Here is a 19,673-nt window from a genome sequence, read left to right as displayed (position 1 = left end):
TTATAACATTAATTATGAACTTGGCTAAGTCTTTTGTCACAATAATTAAGTATACCATGATAATGAAACATGCTACATAGTATTGTTTCAGGTTCTCTTGAGGAACAGACTGTAATAATACATATATTTCACAGATGTATACACAATACATTTGCACACAGCAGAAACACACAGATTTATTGGACTGGCTTACATGATAGAAGGCTTTGTACACGCTGAACGCCAGACAACCACTTAGTCCAAGAATATAGAAGCCTCAGAATAGCTGTGGAAAACTTCCTTCTCATTGCTGGGACAAACATCCAATAGGAAGCAGCTGATGGGGAGGAAAGGGTTTATTTCAGGAGTAAACATTCCAGGGGAAGGTCCATCGTAGTAGAAGAAGCTGGCTTACTCCATCATACATCCACAGCATAGAGATAACAGGCAGAACTTGCAGGCATGTACAGCATGAACCCAAGCTGATTTCAACACTCAGTAAGGCTAGACTCAAGGTCCTACCCCAGTGACATACCTCTTCCAATAGGACTTCACCTGCTGAAGACTAATAGGAAGTATTTTTAAATATATATTCTTTATTGACAACAACTATATGTACAGACAACAAACCATGGTATTTGCCTCCGCTCATCCATTTTCCCCTTCATAACTCTGCTCTCCATCATATCCCCTCCCTCTCTCCATTAGTTTCTCTTTTAATATGCTGTCATCATCTTTTACTCCTATTATGAGGGTCTTATGTAGTTATTGTTAGGCACTTCAAGGTCTTGGATATCAAGGCGAAATTCTGTCCACACAGTTGTATGTAAGAAGTGGTACCCTTCCTTTGGCTCTTACATTCTTTCTGCCACCTCTTCCGCAAAGGAACCTGAGCCTTGGAGGGTATGAGATGTTTCAGTGCTGGACACTCCTCCATCCCTTCTTCTCAGCACTGTGTTGCTATTTGGGTCATCCCAGTGGTAATCACCATCTGAAAAGAGAAGCTTCTCTAACCAAAAGTGAGAGTAGCATTAATATATAAGTATGAACATTAAGTGTAGTGCTTTTAGGATAATTTGGTAAGAATAATATATGCATTATCCAGACAAGAGCAGGCTTTATACCCCTAAGGCTCATGACCTCCCCTGCTATAAGCTTTTGATTAAGTTTTCAGTACAAGGCATGTATTCCCTCCCATAGAGCAGGCTTCAGTCCAATTAGAAAGCAGATGGTTTCCCCCAGAGCAGATATGCCACTATTGCACCCGTTCAGTCATTTGGCCTATCTGGCCAAACTTGAGGCTTCCAGTGTTCAATGTTCTCACCACTGATGACTTCAGTCTCTCATAGAGCTGCATACAGTGCAACTTTTTCCAGCTTTCACTTGCCTGGGCTACAGAGAGAAAGTTTTCTGCTCAGCACCAGCTTTATTTCTCAGTGACTCTGCCACTCAGGCATGTAAAGTCTTCAGAAATAGCATCTTACCATCTCTTTCTCATGGGAAACCAGGGGCCTTGGCAATAGCCTATAATGTTTTGGAGGCAACGGAGATCTCCCTGGCCAACAACTCACTGGAAGGTATCCCATCCCTGGCACTGAAAATTTTCTAGTAACAATCTTTGGCTTCTAGATGTGCCACTATTCAAGAAAGTAAATTTTCATATGTCTTATTAGGAATATCATGAATTTTGATTGATCCTCCCTGCTGCACCTTTCTTTTATACAATCTCTTCCCCTGACCTCACTTAGGCCTTTCCCCTCCCTGTAATCTGTTCTTCTACTCACATATATACAATACCATCCCCTGAAGACCTTCCCTCTCCTCCCTCCCTTATAGCCTTTTTCTGGCTTTTGGGCCTCTGCTACTGATTTTTGGTTCCAGATCATACACAAGTCTCTACATTTTTAGTTAGGATCCACATATGAGAGAGAACATGCTATGTTTGGCTTCCTGGGCCTGGGTTACCTCACTTAGTATAATCCTTTGTAGATCCACCCACTTCCCTGCAAATTTCATAATTTCATTTTACTTTAAAACAGAATAGAACTCTTTATTATCCATTCATCTGTGGATGGACATGTAGGTTGGTTCCATTTCCTAGCTATTGTGAATAGAGCAGCAATGACCATGGTTTTTCAGGTATCTCTAAGATAGTGAGAAGAGTCATTAGGATATATGCCTAGGAGTGCTATAACTGGATCATATGGAAAATCTATTTTTAGCTGTCTCAAGACCCTCCACACTGATTTCCACAATGGCTGTACCAGATTGCATTCCCACCAACAGTGTAGAAGGGTTCTCCTTTTACCACATCCTTCCCAACATTTATTGTCATTTGTTTGCTTGATGGTAACCATTCTGATGGGAGAGAGATAGAATCTCAAGGTAGTTTTTGTTTGCATTTCCCTGATGGCTAAGGGTGTAGAACACTTTTTTAGTTGTTTATATGCAATCTGTATTTCTTCTGAAGAGAACTCTCTATTTAGTTCCATAGCCCCCCACCTTTTTTTTATTTCAGTTGTTTGACTTATCATTGTTCTGTTTTTGAATTCTTTGTGTATCCTGGATATTAATCCTCTGCCAGATGTGTAGCTGGCAAATATTTTCTCCCATTCTGTAGGTTGTCTCTTTGCTCTACTCACAGTGTCCTTTGCTGTACAAAAGCTTTGTAATTTTGTGAGATCCCAGTGGTTGATTAGTGGTTTTATTTTCTGACCAACTGGGGTTATATTCAGAAGTCATTACCTATGCAAATATGTTGAAGGGTTTCCCCTACCTTTTCCTCTAGCAATTTCAGAGTTTCACATCTGATATTAAGGTCCTTGATACACTTGGATTTGATTCTTGTGCATGGAGAAAGACAAGGGATATCTCTTTCTGTCTCTCTTTTTCTTCATATGTATATGTGTGTGTGTTCAGTTTTCCAAGCACCACTTGTTGAACAGGCTGTCTTTCCTCCAATGAATATTTTTGGCATTTTTGTCAAAAATCAGATTGCTGTTGCTGCCTGGATTAACATTTGGTCCTCTATTCTGTTCCATTGATCTACATGTCTGTCTTTATGCCAATACCATGCTGTTTTTGTTACCATGGCTTTGTAATATAGCTTAAAATCAGGTATGGTGATATCACCATCCTTAGTTTTGCTGCTCAAAATAATTTTGGCTATTCAAGGTTTTTTTTTTTTCTCTCTTTTGATTTTTTTTTTTCTGTTTCTGTGAAGAATGCCATTAATGGGGATTCCATTAAATGTGAAGACTGATTTTGGTAAGATTGACTTTTCCACAATATTGATTCTTCCAATCCAAGAACATGGGGTGTCTTTTCATTTCCTTATGTCTTCTGCAATTTCTCACTTTAGTGTTTTGAAGTTATTTTTGTAGAGATCCTTCACTTCCTTGGTTAGTTTATTCCAAGGTACTGTATTAATTTTTTTTTTTGAGGCAATTGTGAATGGGAGAGATTCCCAAATTTCATCCTTCTCATGTTTGCTGTTAGTATGTAGGAAAGCTACTGATTTCTGTGTATTTATTTTGTATACTGCTATGTTGCTAAAAGTGTTTATCATTTCTAGAAGTTTGCTGGTAAAGTTTTTAGGGTCTTTTATGTGTAGAATCATATCATCTGCAAATAGTGGTAACTTGAACTCTTCCATTCCAATTTGTATCACTTTTATGAGTCTCTCTTGCCTTATTGCTATAGCTAAGACTTACAGTTCTATATTAGATAAAGTGGGAACAGTGGACACCCTTTCATTTTCCTGAACCTAGTGGAAAAACTTCAAGTTTTTCTCCATTTAGTATTATGTTCGCTGTAGTTTTATCATAAATAGTTTTTATTATGTTGAGATATGTTCTTTCTATTCCCAGTTTCTGTAATACTTTTACCATGAAAGAAGGTTGGATTTTGCTGAATGCCTTTTCTGCATCTATTGGGATGATCATATGATATTTATCCTTCAGACCATTTATATGATGTATTACATTTATTGATTTGTGTATGTTGAACCGTCCCTGCATCTCTGGGATAAAGTTAACTTGGTTGAAGTGAATAATCTTTTTTATAAAGTCTTGTATTCTGTTTGCCAATATTTTGTTCAGAACTTTTGCATCTTTGTTCATGAGGGAGATTGGTCTGTAATTTTTTTGTTGTTGTTCTGTCTTTGTCTGGTTTTGGGCTTCATAGAAGGAATTGGATAGAATTCCTTCCTTTTCTATTTTATGGAAAAGTTTGAGAAGTAGTGGTGTTAGTTCTTCCAAGAAGGTCTGTTAAATTCTGCCAGTGAATCCATCTGGGCCTGGGCTTTTTTTAGTTGGGAGACTTTTTATAACTACTTGGATCTCTGTACTTGTTATCAGTGCATTTAAATTGTTTATCTCATCTTGATTTAATTTTGGTAGGTCATATGAATCAAGGAAATAATCCATTTCTTTCAGATTTTCAAATTTAGAGGCATATATATTCTTAAAATACTGCCTTATAATTGTCTTAATTTCTTTGGTATCTATTTTAATGGTGTCTTTTTCATCTCTAATTTTATTAATTTTTCTCTATTCTCTCTTCTGGACAAATTTGCTAAGGGTATATCAATCTTGTTTATCCTTTCAAAGAACCAACTCTTTGTTTCATTGATTCTTTGGATTGTGTTTTTAGTTTCTCTTTCATTAATTGCTGGCCTAATCTTTATTATTTCTTCTAGTTTACTGACTTTTGTTTGCCTTGTTCTTCATTTTCCAAGGCCTTAAAGTGAAGGATTAAATTGTTTATTTGTGAACTATCTAATTTCTTAATATAGGTTACTTAGAGCTATAAATTTCCCTCTTATACTGCCTTCATTGTGTCCCAAAGGTTTTGGTATGTTGTATTGTCATCACCATTGGATTCTATGAATTTATTTCTTCAATAACTCATTGATCATTCAGTAGTGTACTGTTTACTCTCCATGAATTTCTGTATGCTCTGTAGCTTTTCTTGTTGCTGATTTGCAGTTTTATCCCATTGTGGTCAGATAAAGTACAAGGGATTATTTCAGTCTGTATTTGTTGAGATTTGCTCTGTGTCCTAATATATGGTCTATCTTAGAGAATGTTTCATGTGCTCTTGAAAAAAAATGTATATTCTACAGCATTTGGATAGAATGTTCTGTAGATACCTGTTAGGTCCATTTGTTCCATGACCTTATTTAATTCAGATGTTTCTCTGTTTATTTTTTTTGCTGGGATGACCTGTCATTGTGTTTAATGTTATCTGTGACCTTAAGTATAATAGTGTTTGTTTAATGAAACTGGGAGCCCCCGTGGTAGGTGCATATATGTTCAGAATTGTAATGTCCTCCTGTTGGAGTGTTCCTTTAATCAGTATAAAATAACCTTCTTTATCTTTCCTCACTATTATTGGTTTAAAGTCTTTCCTGTCAGATATTAAGATAGCAACACCTTGCTTGTTACCTAGGCCTATTTGCTTGAAATACCATTTTCCATCCTTTCACCCTAAGGTAGTGTCTATCTTTTATTGAGAGACAAGTTTCTTGGAGGCAACAAAGGGCAGGATCCTGCCTTTTAATCCAGTCTGCAAGCCTGTGTCTTTTGGTTGGTGCACTGAGGACATTGATATTAAGAGTTATTATTGAATGTATGCATTTATTCTCACCATTCTTTTTTGTAGTGTTTCCTGTTTTACCTTTACTCATCTGTTTAACTGTTATTTGAGTGTGGTTTATTTTTTATTTCCTCCTGTGTGTTTTGTTTTCTCTTTAGCATGAAGAATTCCTTCCAGTATTTTCTGTTGAGCTGGTTTGGTTGTCATAAATTACTTTAGTCTGTTTTTGTTGTGGAATGCCCTTATTTGTCCACCAATTTGGATAGACAGCTTGTTTTTTTTGTTGTTGTTGTTGTTGTTTGTTTGTTTGTTTTTGTCAGCCAGCCTCATTACATTTGGGGTGGCTTCCAATCTCAACAGTGCTGAGTGCCCACCTCGATCCCTCTATGTTGTGCTGTGGAGCTGGAGTTCTCAACTGCTGTCCTGGCTGCGCTGCCACTGGAGGCTGAATGCCAGAGGTTCACAGTTCTGGTGGTTTGGGAATGGGAAAGTTCAGACTTCTGGATTTTCTTGCACTATTAGTAGCTCTTTAGTTGATCTCAGCTGTCTTTCCTTCAGATTTCTTAAGTTTGCAAGAATGCTGATGAAGTTGAAGAATCTGTTTTTTGTTTTCTGCTGCTGCTGCCTGTTGTTGTTCCTGGCAGGGCTGCGCCAGGCAGGTGCACAGAACGTTGATTGTGGACCATGAGTAACTCAGTGGGACTCTGGCCATTTTCCTCCTTTCTGGTGGATCTTGGTCTCTCTGGCTTCTCCTCTGTGTCTCAGAATAACCTATACCCTTTCACTTTTCAGAAGAAGAATGTATTTTGCTGGGATTTTGACTAAATCCCTCTCTAGGCTAGTTTCACATTGTTTCTATGCCACCATCTTACCTGGAAGGCCTCTAAGCCCTAATAGGAAGTGTAATTAAAAATAACTAAGGGGCTGGAGAGATGGCTTGGCAGTTAAGCGCTTACCTGTCAAGCCTAAGGACCCCAGTTTTAGGCTCGATTCCCCATGACCCATGTTAGCCAGATGCACAAGGGGCGCACACATCTGGAGTTCCTTTGCAGTGGCTAGAGGCCCTGGTGTGCCCATTCTCTATCTATCTGTCTGTCTGTCTGTCTGTCTGTCTGTCTGCCTACCTACCTACCTACCTACCTATCTATCTGCCTCTTTCTCTCTGTCTATTGCTGTCAAATAAATAAATAAATAACAACAAAAAAAAAAAACTAAGGCTATGGGAGACATACATTTACATTCAAACAGCTACATTCAGACCATTTAATGATGATCATTTCACAATGCAAAATGCTCTCAGTCCAACTTAAAAGGTCCCATGGTCTTTTAACAACTATTAACATTGTTTAAAATTCAAAACGTTTTCTGAGATTCAAGACTATCACTTAACTGTAAGCCCTATAAAATCAAAACACAAATTACATACTTTGACAGATAATGGTACATTTCAATTACAAAAAGACACAACAAGGAGAGACTAGCCAAATGCAAAATCAGTAACCAGCAGGCAAACATCAAACACTTGCACTTACAACTCTGACATATATAACTAGATGAGGTCTCTGGGTTTACAATTCTACATTAGGTGTGCTGTTCACAGCCTCAGGAAAATTCCAGCCTGAGCTGGCAGCTCTCCATTATAGCCATTCCACGGTCCTATTATATCTAAAACACAATTGTGTCTACACTGAAAACCACGGCTCATCTTCATAGCTCCATACACTATGGCCTTACTTGGTTTCCACACAGGGATTTCAACCCTGCTTCATATTGTTTCATCTCAGCAGCTGCTGGAAGTGGTTCATCTTCATAGGTTTTAAATGGCCTCACCTCACTGGGCTTCTATATAGGGGTTTCAACCTGTTTCACATTACCATATCTCAGTGGCTCCAGGAACCTTGTACACTTCATGACCTATTTCCCTGGATTTTTCATGTTTCCAAAACCAGTATCAGGTGGGTGGCATAGCCAAAGCTGTAAGTCAGGGAGGGAATATACATTGACCTTGAAGAGCAGGATACTTCTTCACCAATCTTCTTTCAAGCCACATTCTTTCAAAAGAAATTGCAGTTATACTAGCTTGAGTTTTCCCTAGCTCATCCTTTGACCTATCTTTTTCATTGTCCCAATGCAAATAGTTGGCCTAATGGTGGTAATCTGCTTAACAATTGATGCTTAAGTAACCTAAAACTATAACTTCAAACTTGCTTCATCTCTTTCTGTGACACAGTGTGCATCTTTCATATCTTCCTGTTCTATATCTTTGTCAAGCATACCAGCCCATTACTTTTAAATTCAACTTTGTTCAATTTCTCAAGGCACAGGCAGCACATAGCCATCTTTTCCACCAGTATTACAATTTTAACAAAGTTGTCTCCTTCCCCTTTGAAAGTTCATTAGCCAAGCATTCATTGCAATGCTTCTCTAGTCCAAAGTACAAAATGCTCCCATATTCCTTCCACCAACACATTCCATATTCCAAAACGCCAAAAAATCACATGGTCAGACTCCAGTGATATAACCCTTGTAAGATAGTGAAGGCCTGGAAGATCCTTGGTGAGTTACTGCTGTTGGTCCTGGTTGAAAGGCTGAGGAAACTGCAATTGTATATTCTCAGCCATGCTACCACCAATATAGGCACTTGATCAGAAAGGAACTTACATGTGCTAACTGACTTTATCTTTTTTCACTCATTCCATTTGTGCCTCCAGCCTACTGGATGTAGTGTTCCTTTCAAACAAGGGAGATTCCTACATCATACACTATTCTGGCTGGTCAAGCTAATTGGTCCTCATATTATCCTAGTGATGTTTAGTGTTGTCAACTTCAATAGATTGAATGATGTCTAGGACTAGTAAAGTACACTTTTGAATGTTCCTGTGAGGGTGTTTGCCGAGATGATTGACATGTGGGACAGTAAATGAAGTGAAAAGACCCAGCTTGAGTCAACACCAGTAGCCAGGTAAAACTTCCATCTTGAGCCAAGAGCACTCCATGATAGGCCTTTCATTGTCCTGGTATATCCAAAATGTCTTCAGGTCTTCATTGCAGACCATGGTTCATCTTCAACTTCATACTCTAGCCTTTCTAGCCTGTGGTGGTTTGAGTCAGGTGTCCCCCATAAACTTAGGTGTTCTGAATGCTAGGTTCCCAGCTGATGGATATTTGGGAATTAATGCCTCCTGGAAAGAGTGTATTGTTGGGGGCAGGCTTATGGGCTTTATAGCCAGTTTCCCCTTGCCAGTGTTTGGCACACTATCCTGTTGCTGTAGTCCACCTTATGTTGGCCAGGGGGTGATGTCCACCCTCTGCTCATGCCATCGTTTTCCCCTGCCATCATGGAGCTTCCCCTCAAGCCTGTAAGCCAAAATAAATCTCTTTTTCCCAGAAGCTGCTCTTGGTTGGGTGATTTCTAACAGCAATGCGAACCAGACTGCAACACAGCCTTTAAACCAGGAATGTCCTGTTTCCCCATTCCTCATATCAACAGAGGCTCCTGAAATTTTGTGTACTTCATGACCCCACTTCCATGATGTTCATGCATACAAACCAGTAATGTGTGCAGGGTACAGCCATATTATTAACCCAAGGACAAAATAAATTGTGACCTTGAAGGAGGTTTCTTCTTTGCAAGTGAGTTTCCATTTTTACCATTCAGTCTTTCCTGGGTATTGGAATCACCTCAGGCATCCTTTCTATTCTTTCTCTGTAAAGTAGTTGGGCCAGCCTTAGTCATGTAAGACCTCCTTAACAATAAAGGCATTAATAACCACTCTCGATGCCATTAATTTTAAACTTGCTTTAATTTTTCTAACATCTTCTAAAATCATACATTTTTCAATTCTGTATCTTTCACCATGCACAACAGTCTACACTTAAAATTTAACCTTGCTTAAACTCTCCAGGCATAGACAGAGAACACAATCAGCCCTTATGCCAGTATCCCAGTTCCAACAAAGTTCTCTACATTCTCTTCTTACCCTTTGAAAGTTCATAAACAAAGCCTCCAAATACAGTTCTCGCTGCACTAAACATTTTCAGACTCTTACCAGAATAGTCAGTCCATAAAACTTGGCTTACCACTCTGGAAGACATCTTTAGTTGCAAGTACCAAGTTCTGTCCCATTCCTCCAGCATAAAAGTTCCAAAATACCAAAATCTACAAAGATTCACCTCAGCAATGACCTCACTTCTCTAACCATTTTCTGTTATAGTCAGCTCCATGTTGCTTGGATGAACTTCCAAACAGACACAGTTTATTATTGGAGGTACAGGATTTATTTCAGGCTTACAGATTCAGGGGAAGTTCAGGGGAATACTGACCCCCTTTCACAGATCCAAGCAGAGAGAATGTACCAAACAACCAGTACCACAAACAGGCAGCAAACAGCAGGGACATTCCCTGAGCTCAGACTTCTCTGCATGCCTGTAGACTGGAACTCAGATCCACTCCAAGTAACACCTGAGTGCAGGAAGTCACAATAGCAGGAAGGAGGTAAAGATGTGACACTGGCTGTTGATCCTTACCATGTTTTCCTGACCATGATAGATTTCCCCTTGAAACTGTGAACTGAAATAAAGCCCTTTCCTTCTATAAATTGCCCTGGCCAGTGGGGAGTTGAACAAGGACCTGAGGGGAAGTTAACCTGAGTGGGAAAAGGCAAACAGACATAAGAAGGAAACCATGCTAGGTGTTTGTCAAGGCCTTGAGAGTTTATTCTTACATGTAGGTTTATATAAGGTTGTAGGGGGAAGGGGACGTAATCAGGCCAAAGATCACAGAGTTACTGGTTAAGCTGCAGTGCCTTTGTTTCTTCATCAGCTACCGGCAGCATGAGGGAGTAACCAACCAAGCATAGATCCCTTTGTTTCTGGTAGTTGAATATTAGGTGAGGAAGTAGAAACTTAACTTGCTATATGGCGGTTTCTGTTAACATGGTCGAGGTTTGGTTTATAGTGCCCAACATCTTCTCCCTTCTTTTATACAAAAAGAGGGGGAGGCCCACTTTGCAGTGATTGGCATTAACCAACTGGGGGAGTAGGGACCCGACTCCTTCCGTGGGATGTCTTTTTCCCACAATCTTTGGCCCTTGGTACCTTTTGGGGAGGGGAGGCAGGGCCTATGCGGCCAGAGAGTGAGGCACGGCCTTAGTGATAACAGTTATGGTACCAACCTCCACATAAGTCAGGTTTTTCTCTCAGGGAATACAGAAGTGGTCAGAAAGGGACCTTACCTTGCAGTGCTTTGCCTCGCACCCACGTTGGTGCCCATATCGCACTCACTTTATTGTGAGTCGATATGCATTTGTCTGAATCCTATACAGCTCCTAAAGGAGGGGTAGCTATTTGGCCATAAGGCAGGTACACCACAGAAATAGCAGAGGTGTAGAGGACAGTAGTATAGTCAATAAGTACAGAATGTATGTAGTATAATAAATGAGTACAGAATGTAAGATCAAGGGATAGTGACAGCTGCAGGTGGTAGGTCTTCAGTGGCAACACCTCGCCTTGATCCGCCAGCTCCAGTCTATGATAATGGACCTGTAAAGGCTGCATCTTAATGGCTTCAATCTGTTGACGTACAAAAGACATGATTTTATTTATAATAATGGGTCTGATTGTGAGTAAGAGGATTAAGATAAGTAGAGGTCCTTCCAGCTTTGTCCTATTAGGAAAAAAAGGAGAGTTTCTCAGGGAAGTGTTTTTCTCTGGATATGTGAGATGTCATTGGAGGGTCATCAGCCTGTTTTACAAGTCTCTCTGGCAGCCATATCACAGCATTTTCTTTGGTGTCAAACAAGCATACTGATCCTCAGGCCAAATGAGTACTGGGTCTGTGCCATTCCATTTTAAAGTAAAAGGTTCTTTCCACATGGCTTTGGCAAAAGTATTTTTTGTATTTGTGTATTTTTAAAAGTGATCAGGGCTGGAGAGATGGCTTAGCGGTTAAGCGCTTGCCTGTGAAGCCTAAGGACCCCGGTTCAAGGCTCGGTTCCCCAGGTCCCACGTTAGCCAGATGCACAAGGGGGCGCACGCGTCTGGAGTTCGTTTGCGGAGGCTGGAAGCCCTGGCGCGCCCATTCTCTCTCTCTCCCTCTATATGTCTTTCTCTCTGTGTCTGTCACTCTCAAATAAATTAAAAAAAAAAATTTAAAAGTGATCAGCAGCTGAATTTCCCTGAGTATCGAGGGTTAAAATGTTTAGGATAAACAAGGCATGATGAAGGATATATCTTGGAGAGTCTTTGATGGGATATAAATCCCCCATTTTTAACTTTTGGAGGGTATGTCTAATAGCTTGATGGGCTCACTCAACAATTCCTTGACCCTGGGGACTGTATGGTGTGCCTGTAATATGTTTAATTTGTAGTTGATGACAGAAATTTTGGAATTTTTTTACAGTATATCCAGGACCATTATCAGTTTTAATAATTTGGGGCTTTCCCATGACACCAAGGCAATTGAGTACATGAGCAATGACATTTTTTGAAGCTTCTCCAGCATGGAGGCTGGCAAAAATGAATCCACTAAAGGTATCCACAGTAACATGGAGGTACTTAAGATTACCAAATAAGGGAACATGTGTTACATCCATTTTCCAGATTTCATTGGGAATTAAACTTTTAGGATTCACGCCTAAGTGGGGAACGGGTAGGAGGGTGACACAGTTTGTGCATTGTTTGACTATCTAGCGAGCTTGTTCCCAAGTGATTTAAAAAAGAAGATGCAAGGTTTGAGTGTTAAGATGATGTACAGAGTGAGCTGCTTTAGCCTGGGCCACAGGATCAAGCTTAACAAGGAAGGCAAATTGGGTGACTTTGTCAGTCATGGCATTGCCTGTGGCTAGAGGCCCAGGGAGTCCAGAATGAGCACGAATATGGCCTATATAAAAAGGATGTTGCCTAGAATGTATGCATTGCTGGATGGAGAAAAACAGAGGAGTAGCATTTGTGGTGGGTTATATGTATGGCACAGTTTCTAACAGGGGGATGGATTGAGCAATATAAGCACTATCAGTATACAGATTAAAGGAGGTATTTAGAAGTTGTTGAAAAACCTTTAAAACAACGAAAAGTTCCACCAGTTGAGCAGAGTGGAATGGGGATTGTAGGGAAGGGGTTTGATTGTCTACGGTGAAGGCTGCCACTCCATTAGAGGAGCCATCAGTGAAAATTAGGGGGGCATGGGGAAGGGGTGGGGGAGAGGTTAATATAGGAAAAACAAATGCTAAATTCTCAGAAAGTGGAGAAGTTTGTTAGCAGGGTAGTGGTTATCAAGGGATCCCTGAAAAGAGGTGCAAGATATTGCCCATTCATCATCATTTTGTATTAACCATTGTAGTTGGCAAGTGGAGTAGGGTAGAATGATTTTATCAGGGTACTTACCAAATATTTTTCTGCTTTGATCACGTCCAATTTTTATTAACCCTGCCACCCATGAGGTGTAAGGGGTAAGGACTCTGAGTGGTGAAGCGGGTAAATGGACCCAGAAGAGGGGCACCTCCTGCCAGAACACCCCAGTGGGTGTAAAGTCAGTGGCACAAATGACAAGGAAAAGAGGCTTCTCATAAGAGATTAAAGTGACCCTTTGGCTCAGAATTGCAGCCTCCATTATCTTCAGGGCCTCTAGGGCGGGTGCCGTTAATGAGCGGCTGGAGGCACGGTCTGGGTCTCCTTTGAGGATGTCAAACAAGGGTTTAATCTCTTGAGTCTGGGGGACACATGGCTTAAACTTGCATGGGGTTTGAGATAAAGGGGGTTCCATCCGTTTTTTTTTTCAGGGTCCAGCTTTTCATGAATTTAAGTAGCATATGTTGGAAAGCAAGAAAAAAATGAAATTACAGAGCAGAGCGATAAGCATCCTGATATTTCTTATCCTATTCTGAAGTACATAGCAAATTTACCCATTTGCATAACACAAGGTGATAGACTCTTGTCTATGTTTAACCTGGTTAAACCTCTAATTACATCTGTACTTATGACTATGTGACCCACCTAGCATAGGTATCACCTATGTCTAATATAAAATGAATTTGGATTAAGACTGTGTCCCTATATAAAACTTTCAGAGTATCCTTAAGTTTGTAAATAGTTGAAAAATCTCTAACTTTAGGCATGACATTTAGGTTTAGCCTGAAAATTCTTTCCTGTACACGCACATCTTTATTCACATACTTTAACATTCTCATCGAAGTCCTACTCAAAAGGCATTTCTAACAAGCATTCTATGTCCCAACATTGAAAAATTTCTTCCCAGTTCCTTCAATCAATTTATCTTATCCCATTATTAACCACCTTTCTTATAAGGCTATTATGAAAAACTACACCAAATTAATTAATACCATTACTCACTAATAAGTGAGTAGTCTAAAGACAACTTTATGTCATTAATACCAATAAGACATTAAACTAAGGCAAATATTGTTGCTATCTTGAGGCAGGCTGGCCAAGAAGTCAGGTCAGTTGTCTCTTCCTTTTAAGTACATTACAATTATTTTTTTTAATACCTGACAAATTATAAGTTACCACTTTAGAGAGAATTCTGTTGTTTTTAATAATCCTCTATGAAAGTTGAAGTTGACTTAGAACATAAATTTAGTAATTATATTTATGATATCATGTAACAAAGTTGACACTTTTTTTACGTAAAACTTTAGTTCTTTATAGGCTATAGTTAAATGTGACCTCTGTTTTTTCTTGCCGCTTTTTGGTGTGCTGTTGTGGCTGGGTGGGCCTTGTATCACCTTAGATCAGCCCTGCCTTACTCCCAGCACTCCCCAGGGGTCTGATCTAGTACACGTGGAGGTAATGGCCAAGAAGACTGCCGGGAGGCCAAGGATTCTGACTACCTGAAGGGGGAAGGGGGTCTCCAGGACTGCCAGGATGCCTCTGAAGAAGCAGCCTTTTCTTTTTTAACTGTAAGGACAGTTTTTAGTGATTGGGCTTCCTGGGAAAGTTGGCAGGTCACCTGTCAAGTGACTTTCTAAATCACAATTGAGGGTTACAGGGGCATAGAAGTAACGTGGCTTAGGCTTATAAAGATAAGGTGGAGGGTCTGCTATGGGCGCCTTAGGAGGCGGCCAGTCAGGATTATGATATCTGGCAGCCGCACCCTCTAGCTCTGATTCCTCACCTGGGGAAAGACGGGCATTAGGGGGAGGGGTAACTGTAGATTTGGACAGAATAGGATAAATAGATTTAGGTGCAGGTGGGTCATGTGGGTCATCTCTGGGTATAGGAACAATGACAGAAGGGTACAGCGAAAGGGGACCATTTGTCCTGCCCAATGCCTTTGCAATGGGACTGCTGCCGTGATGTCTGCCTGGAGGGTGAGGTGGTTTGGGGGAGTAAACTGCAGCCGCTGCAGCTGCTGCTGCACAGGGATCTTGAGGGCAGGGAGTTAGTTTATGAATGGGAGGGTTCTGACTAGGTTTAAGGTTTTTTTAGGAAAGAATTCTCTATCCCTAACAACTTTTGAAACGTCTGGTTGGTACTGGTGAATCTTTAGGACATCGTTTATTAAATTCCAATAGGAGAAGATCTGAACCGGGACTTTCTCAGGGCCAAAAGTCTTATAGTAGTCTTTTATACAATTTCCCACTCTCCCCCATCTTTTTTCATCAATGGTACCTTCCTGGGGAAACCATGGCATAAATCTTCTAAGAAGAGGAAAAAGTGAACAAGGTCTTTTTTCTTAACTTTTGTCCCACAAATCTTGAGGGAGTCTTTAAGTCCCTGGATAAAAACTTCCTGCTTACTTACGGTCTATCCCATGATAGAAAAAGAAAGACGAGAAACAGCAAGCCCAGAGGGCAACGTTCCCAGTTGGAGAACCGGCATGGGGGTTTCCCCAGTGGGCCTGACGCAAGCCTGTCCACAAATTTAAGAATCTGGCAGTCTCCCTAAGGGCATTTACTGGCTGTTGTGTAACCAGGTTCATTGGTAGGAAGAGAGGCTAGATGTCTTTGCCAATGCCTGAACGGGCTGTTGGGATTTGCACAGGGAGCTAGGGGCCTTCAGCCAATGCCAGAGGGTAGCTGTGGCCAAGAGCCTTCAGTTGCCCTGTCGCTTTGTTGCAATTCCACGCGATGGCACCAACTGAAAGTAAAAGAAGGAAAAGAAGTTTACAAAAAGCAACAAAGAAATCCCGCAGTTCTTGTGTCTTGCAAATCTGACTAAATAGTCTTTAAATGGTTTGCCTAGAATTCGTCGATTGTCTTACCTTAGCAGATTTGTATCACAGGCGAATTTTTTTCTGTGGTGATCACAGTGCAGATCTGTATTACAGGTGGATTGCCTGTGATCTCTATGCAGACCTTCACTCACCCACCTGTGGGGTGGCGGCGCAATGGCTGCGATGGCCATCCACTCGAGCGACGTCCAGGTCACACTTTGTATCGCATACCCCATGTTTGGATGCCATTTGCCCTGGCCAGTGGGGAGTTGAACAAGGTCCCGAGGGGAAGTTAACCTGAGTGGGAGAAGGCAAACAGACATAAGAAGGAGACCATGCTAGGTGTTTGTCAAGGCCTCGAGAGTTTATTCTTACATGTAGGTTTATATAAGGTTGTAGGTAGAAGGGCACATAATCAGGCCAAAGATCACAGAGTTACTGGTTAAGCTGCAATGCCTTTGTTTCTTCATCAGCTACTGGCAGCATGGGGGAGTAGTCAGCCAAGCGTAGATCCCTTTGTTTCTGGTAGTTGAATATTAGGTGAGGAAGTAGAAACTTAACTTGCTACATGGCAGTCTTTGTTTCTGGTAGTTGAATATTAGGTAAGGAAGTAGAAACTTAACTTGGTATATGGTGGTTTCTGTTAATATGGCTGAGGTTGGTTCATAGCTCCCAACAGTAAATTGCTTTTGTTTGGATATTTTGTCTCACAAATGACAAAGTAATGATACAGAAAATTAGTACCAAGACATGGGGCTATTACTGTGATAAACTTGACTATGTAGTTTGTAGGCTTTGGGACCATCCTTTCATGAATATTGAAGGATTTTGGACTTTAGACTAGAACAGCCTTATAATTCTTTAAGCAAAGCTTAATAGGCCTTTCTGGTAGAAGCTTGTAAAACTCAGATGCTGAGAAAAATGTGGAGGCTTGATCTATAAGATTTCAGAGGGGTACAAGGTCTCTATTTGGGTCCTGGTATAGAGGCAGTTCATATGATGTTCTGATAAAGAATCTGGCCACATTCTGCCCCTGTTGTGATAACTTGATTGAGGTCGATTTTAAAAGTAATGTATCCCCATGGGGATAGCCATCATCCCCAATGAATAGGGTCCTTTTGGAGGGGAGGGCAGGGATGAGGGTAAGGATGGTACCAACATGTGCTATTTATATACTGAGTATGTCCATACTAATAAAAAAGAAATTAAAGTGATGTAATAATGCGTTTGATGTACAAAAACATTGCCTCTGTGGCATAGTATGGTGGGTTGAATGAAATATTTCCATAGCCTGGTGTATTTTGAATACTTGGTCCCCAGATGGTGACAGTTTGGGAAGCTTTTGGGAGGTTGAATCTTGCTGGCTATTCCAAGTGGACCCTGGGGTTTATTAATCTAGCCTATTGAGTGTTCAAAATCTCACTCTTGCTATTACTTCTTGTAATGGAAGTTTTGGGTCTCCTTGCCAATAAATTTGGGGTATGTCTTACTCTTGTTTTCCAAATGTAAAGAATTAATATTCATAGACCATCGGGTCTGTGGATAAGAGAGGCTTTATTAGATTAGGAGAAGGAAAGAGGATAAAAGTACAGAGAGCTCCCATCATGTGGAAGGCAGCAGGGGGTAGGGAGCCCACATGGGAGTAGGTGTTAAGGTCTTCCCCAAGTCTCAGTTTAACTGGACTGAGATGAGGGGACCTTATCAGAGCAGGGACCTGGAAGTTCAGAAGAGGTGAAAAGCCAAAAAGGGGGCCTTGTCTACCTAATAAAGATCTATTTATAATCTTATTGTGGTAGGTTTTACCTTCAGGCTCAGGTGAGCCTGAGAGAGATCTGATTGGTCTGAGTTCCGGGGCTGGCTCAGGAGATGGGGGCAAGAGAGCTAATTGGCTAGACTGGATCAGACTCTGAAGTCTAATGCTGCTGAAGAAGGCAGGCTCTATATTCTCTCTTTGGCGATTCTCTTTTTGCTCATTGACTACCTAATTCCCCTTACTCTCTGCTGCTGATATGAGAAATGTGAGCCAGTTTCCTGCTCATGCCATGCTTTTACCACCATGATGAAATTTCCCCTCAAGGGAGTGAAGTTTACCTACAAACAAACTCCAAATGCATGTACCACTTTGTGCACCTGGCTTTACGTGGGTACTCAGGAATCAAACACAAGCTAAAAGGCTTTGAAACTAAGAACCTTTAGCCACTGAGCCATCTCCCTAGTACAACATCCATTTGTTGATGAAGTAAGAAGCATGGTCTTCCATTTGCAATGTTGGATGGGATAACTAAAACAGTATCTCAAGGAGTGGAAGAATGAATAGATAGTTTGGAGTATAAAATGAAAGCAAGGAAACATATAGTTTTAAAAAAAACAAAACCTAATATTTGCTATTTTTAAAGAATGTTTTCATTTTGCCCTTTAATATTCCCTTTATGCCTAATAGCATTCTAAATCTCAAAAGCAAGACAACTGTCACTTTGTTTTTGAAATTCACATGTCTTGGTTACTCAATAATTAAGCAGTACTTACTCATTAGTTAGTATCAAATGTAGTCTCACTTCTGAGTTAAGGAGTTTGTGTAAATTGTTTATAGTTTTTCCTCTATTCATCTTTATGCTGCTGTCATAGTTATTGTGATATTCTACCAATATACACAGATCGTTTCTTCCTGTGTGTCTATTATAATTATGATGTTCTTAACTCAATACACACACCATTTCTGTCTGTGTGTTTCTCACTTTCATAGCATTGCCACCATGGGCTGTGTGTAAACAGAGAAATGGAGTCTCGTCCTGTGGATGGTGAATGGGGACCTTGGGGGCCTTACAGTTCTTGTTCAAGAACCTGTGGTGGTGGAATCAAAAGCACAACAAGACTCTGTAATCGTCCTGAGTATGTCTTTTTAATTTCACTGTAAATTAAGATTGTCTCAAGGTACCAGAGAGTAATCATCACTTTCATTTACTTCTAAACCTGGAGTTCAGTCTGTAAGTTTCTGAGATTCAGAAAACTTGTGGAATACTTAAGCCACATTGCTTTAATTTGTCTTTAAATTCAGACTTTTAGAAACAATCAACTCAATTAACTTTTATAATTGAACTGAGACAGAACTATTCATCATTTTTGTTTTCTGATGTAGTATAAATTCAAGAAACAAATAACAAAAATCAGACATTTTCACATTTATTGGTTTCAAACAACTGGCCAGAGATCCTTCACTTTGGCTCTCTGGGAGCAAATATGTAGTTCAGATGAGCTGTATATTGTTTTATGTCACATGTTCTTTCTCTGCTTCTCATGTTGTAGATGCATCATTGTCTAGCTGATGCCATGAAACATCTCTCTCCTCTTATTGCTACTTACAAAAGCTTAGAGAGCCCATAAAGATTTTATATGAATACTTTTATTGCATATATAATGTGTAAGTGGGTAAGCAATGTGGTGTTCTTTCTGTGATGTCTCAAAAAGCATTTTTAATTCATAGAAATATGATGCTCTAAATAAAACGTAGTATTTCATTGGAGTTTTAGTAGAGGTAAGCTATACTAAACATCTCCATATTACAATTATTCTGAAGACTGTTTCCTAGTATAAGTTGAAAGAGTGACAGGTAGACATGCATAGGTCATGCACATGATAGGTACATATTTCCTTTTCAGCATGATTTATGTCTGCCTTTGTTCTTTTCTGTGCCTTACTACAAGTCTTTTTTTTCCAGAAAGTGAACAAACTTTTTTTTTTGAAGCTTTAAAACAAAATTTCATCAATAGTTTCTTGTTATTCTTGTCAGGACTGAGATTCAATTCTGCCTTCCAGGTCTCACTGTTCACCTTAGGGTGGATATGTTTAAGATCATTAGCCAGAGATTTGCTTAAAACCTCTATTACCTACTTATATTTTGACAAGTGTCAGCATGATGTCAGTGTCT

General features: G+C 40.1%; 1 protein-coding gene across 2 annotated transcripts in view; it reads left to right on the top strand.

Moving 5' to 3' along the window:
• The window catches only part of Adamts20 (ADAM metallopeptidase with thrombospondin type 1 motif 20), a 175,948-nt gene that overhangs the window by 68,721 nt on the left and 87,554 nt on the right, over window positions 1-19,673 (top strand). For both annotated transcript variants that reach the window (XM_004668531.2, XM_004668532.2), the window contains exon 12: window positions 18,492-18,637. In XM_004668531.2, coding sequence (XP_004668588.2) covers window positions 18,492-18,637 — 146 coding nt within the window. The remainder of the gene's footprint in view (window positions 1-18,491; window positions 18,638-19,673) is intronic.

The sequence above is a fragment of the Jaculus jaculus genome, chromosome 6 (genome assembly GCF_020740685.1).
Source record: "Jaculus jaculus isolate mJacJac1 chromosome 6, mJacJac1.mat.Y.cur, whole genome shotgun sequence".
NCBI lineage: Eukaryota > Metazoa > Chordata > Mammalia > Rodentia > Dipodidae > Jaculus > Jaculus jaculus.
The sequence above is the reverse complement of the archived record's forward strand: the minus strand, read 5'-3'. Positions and strand labels throughout refer to the sequence as shown.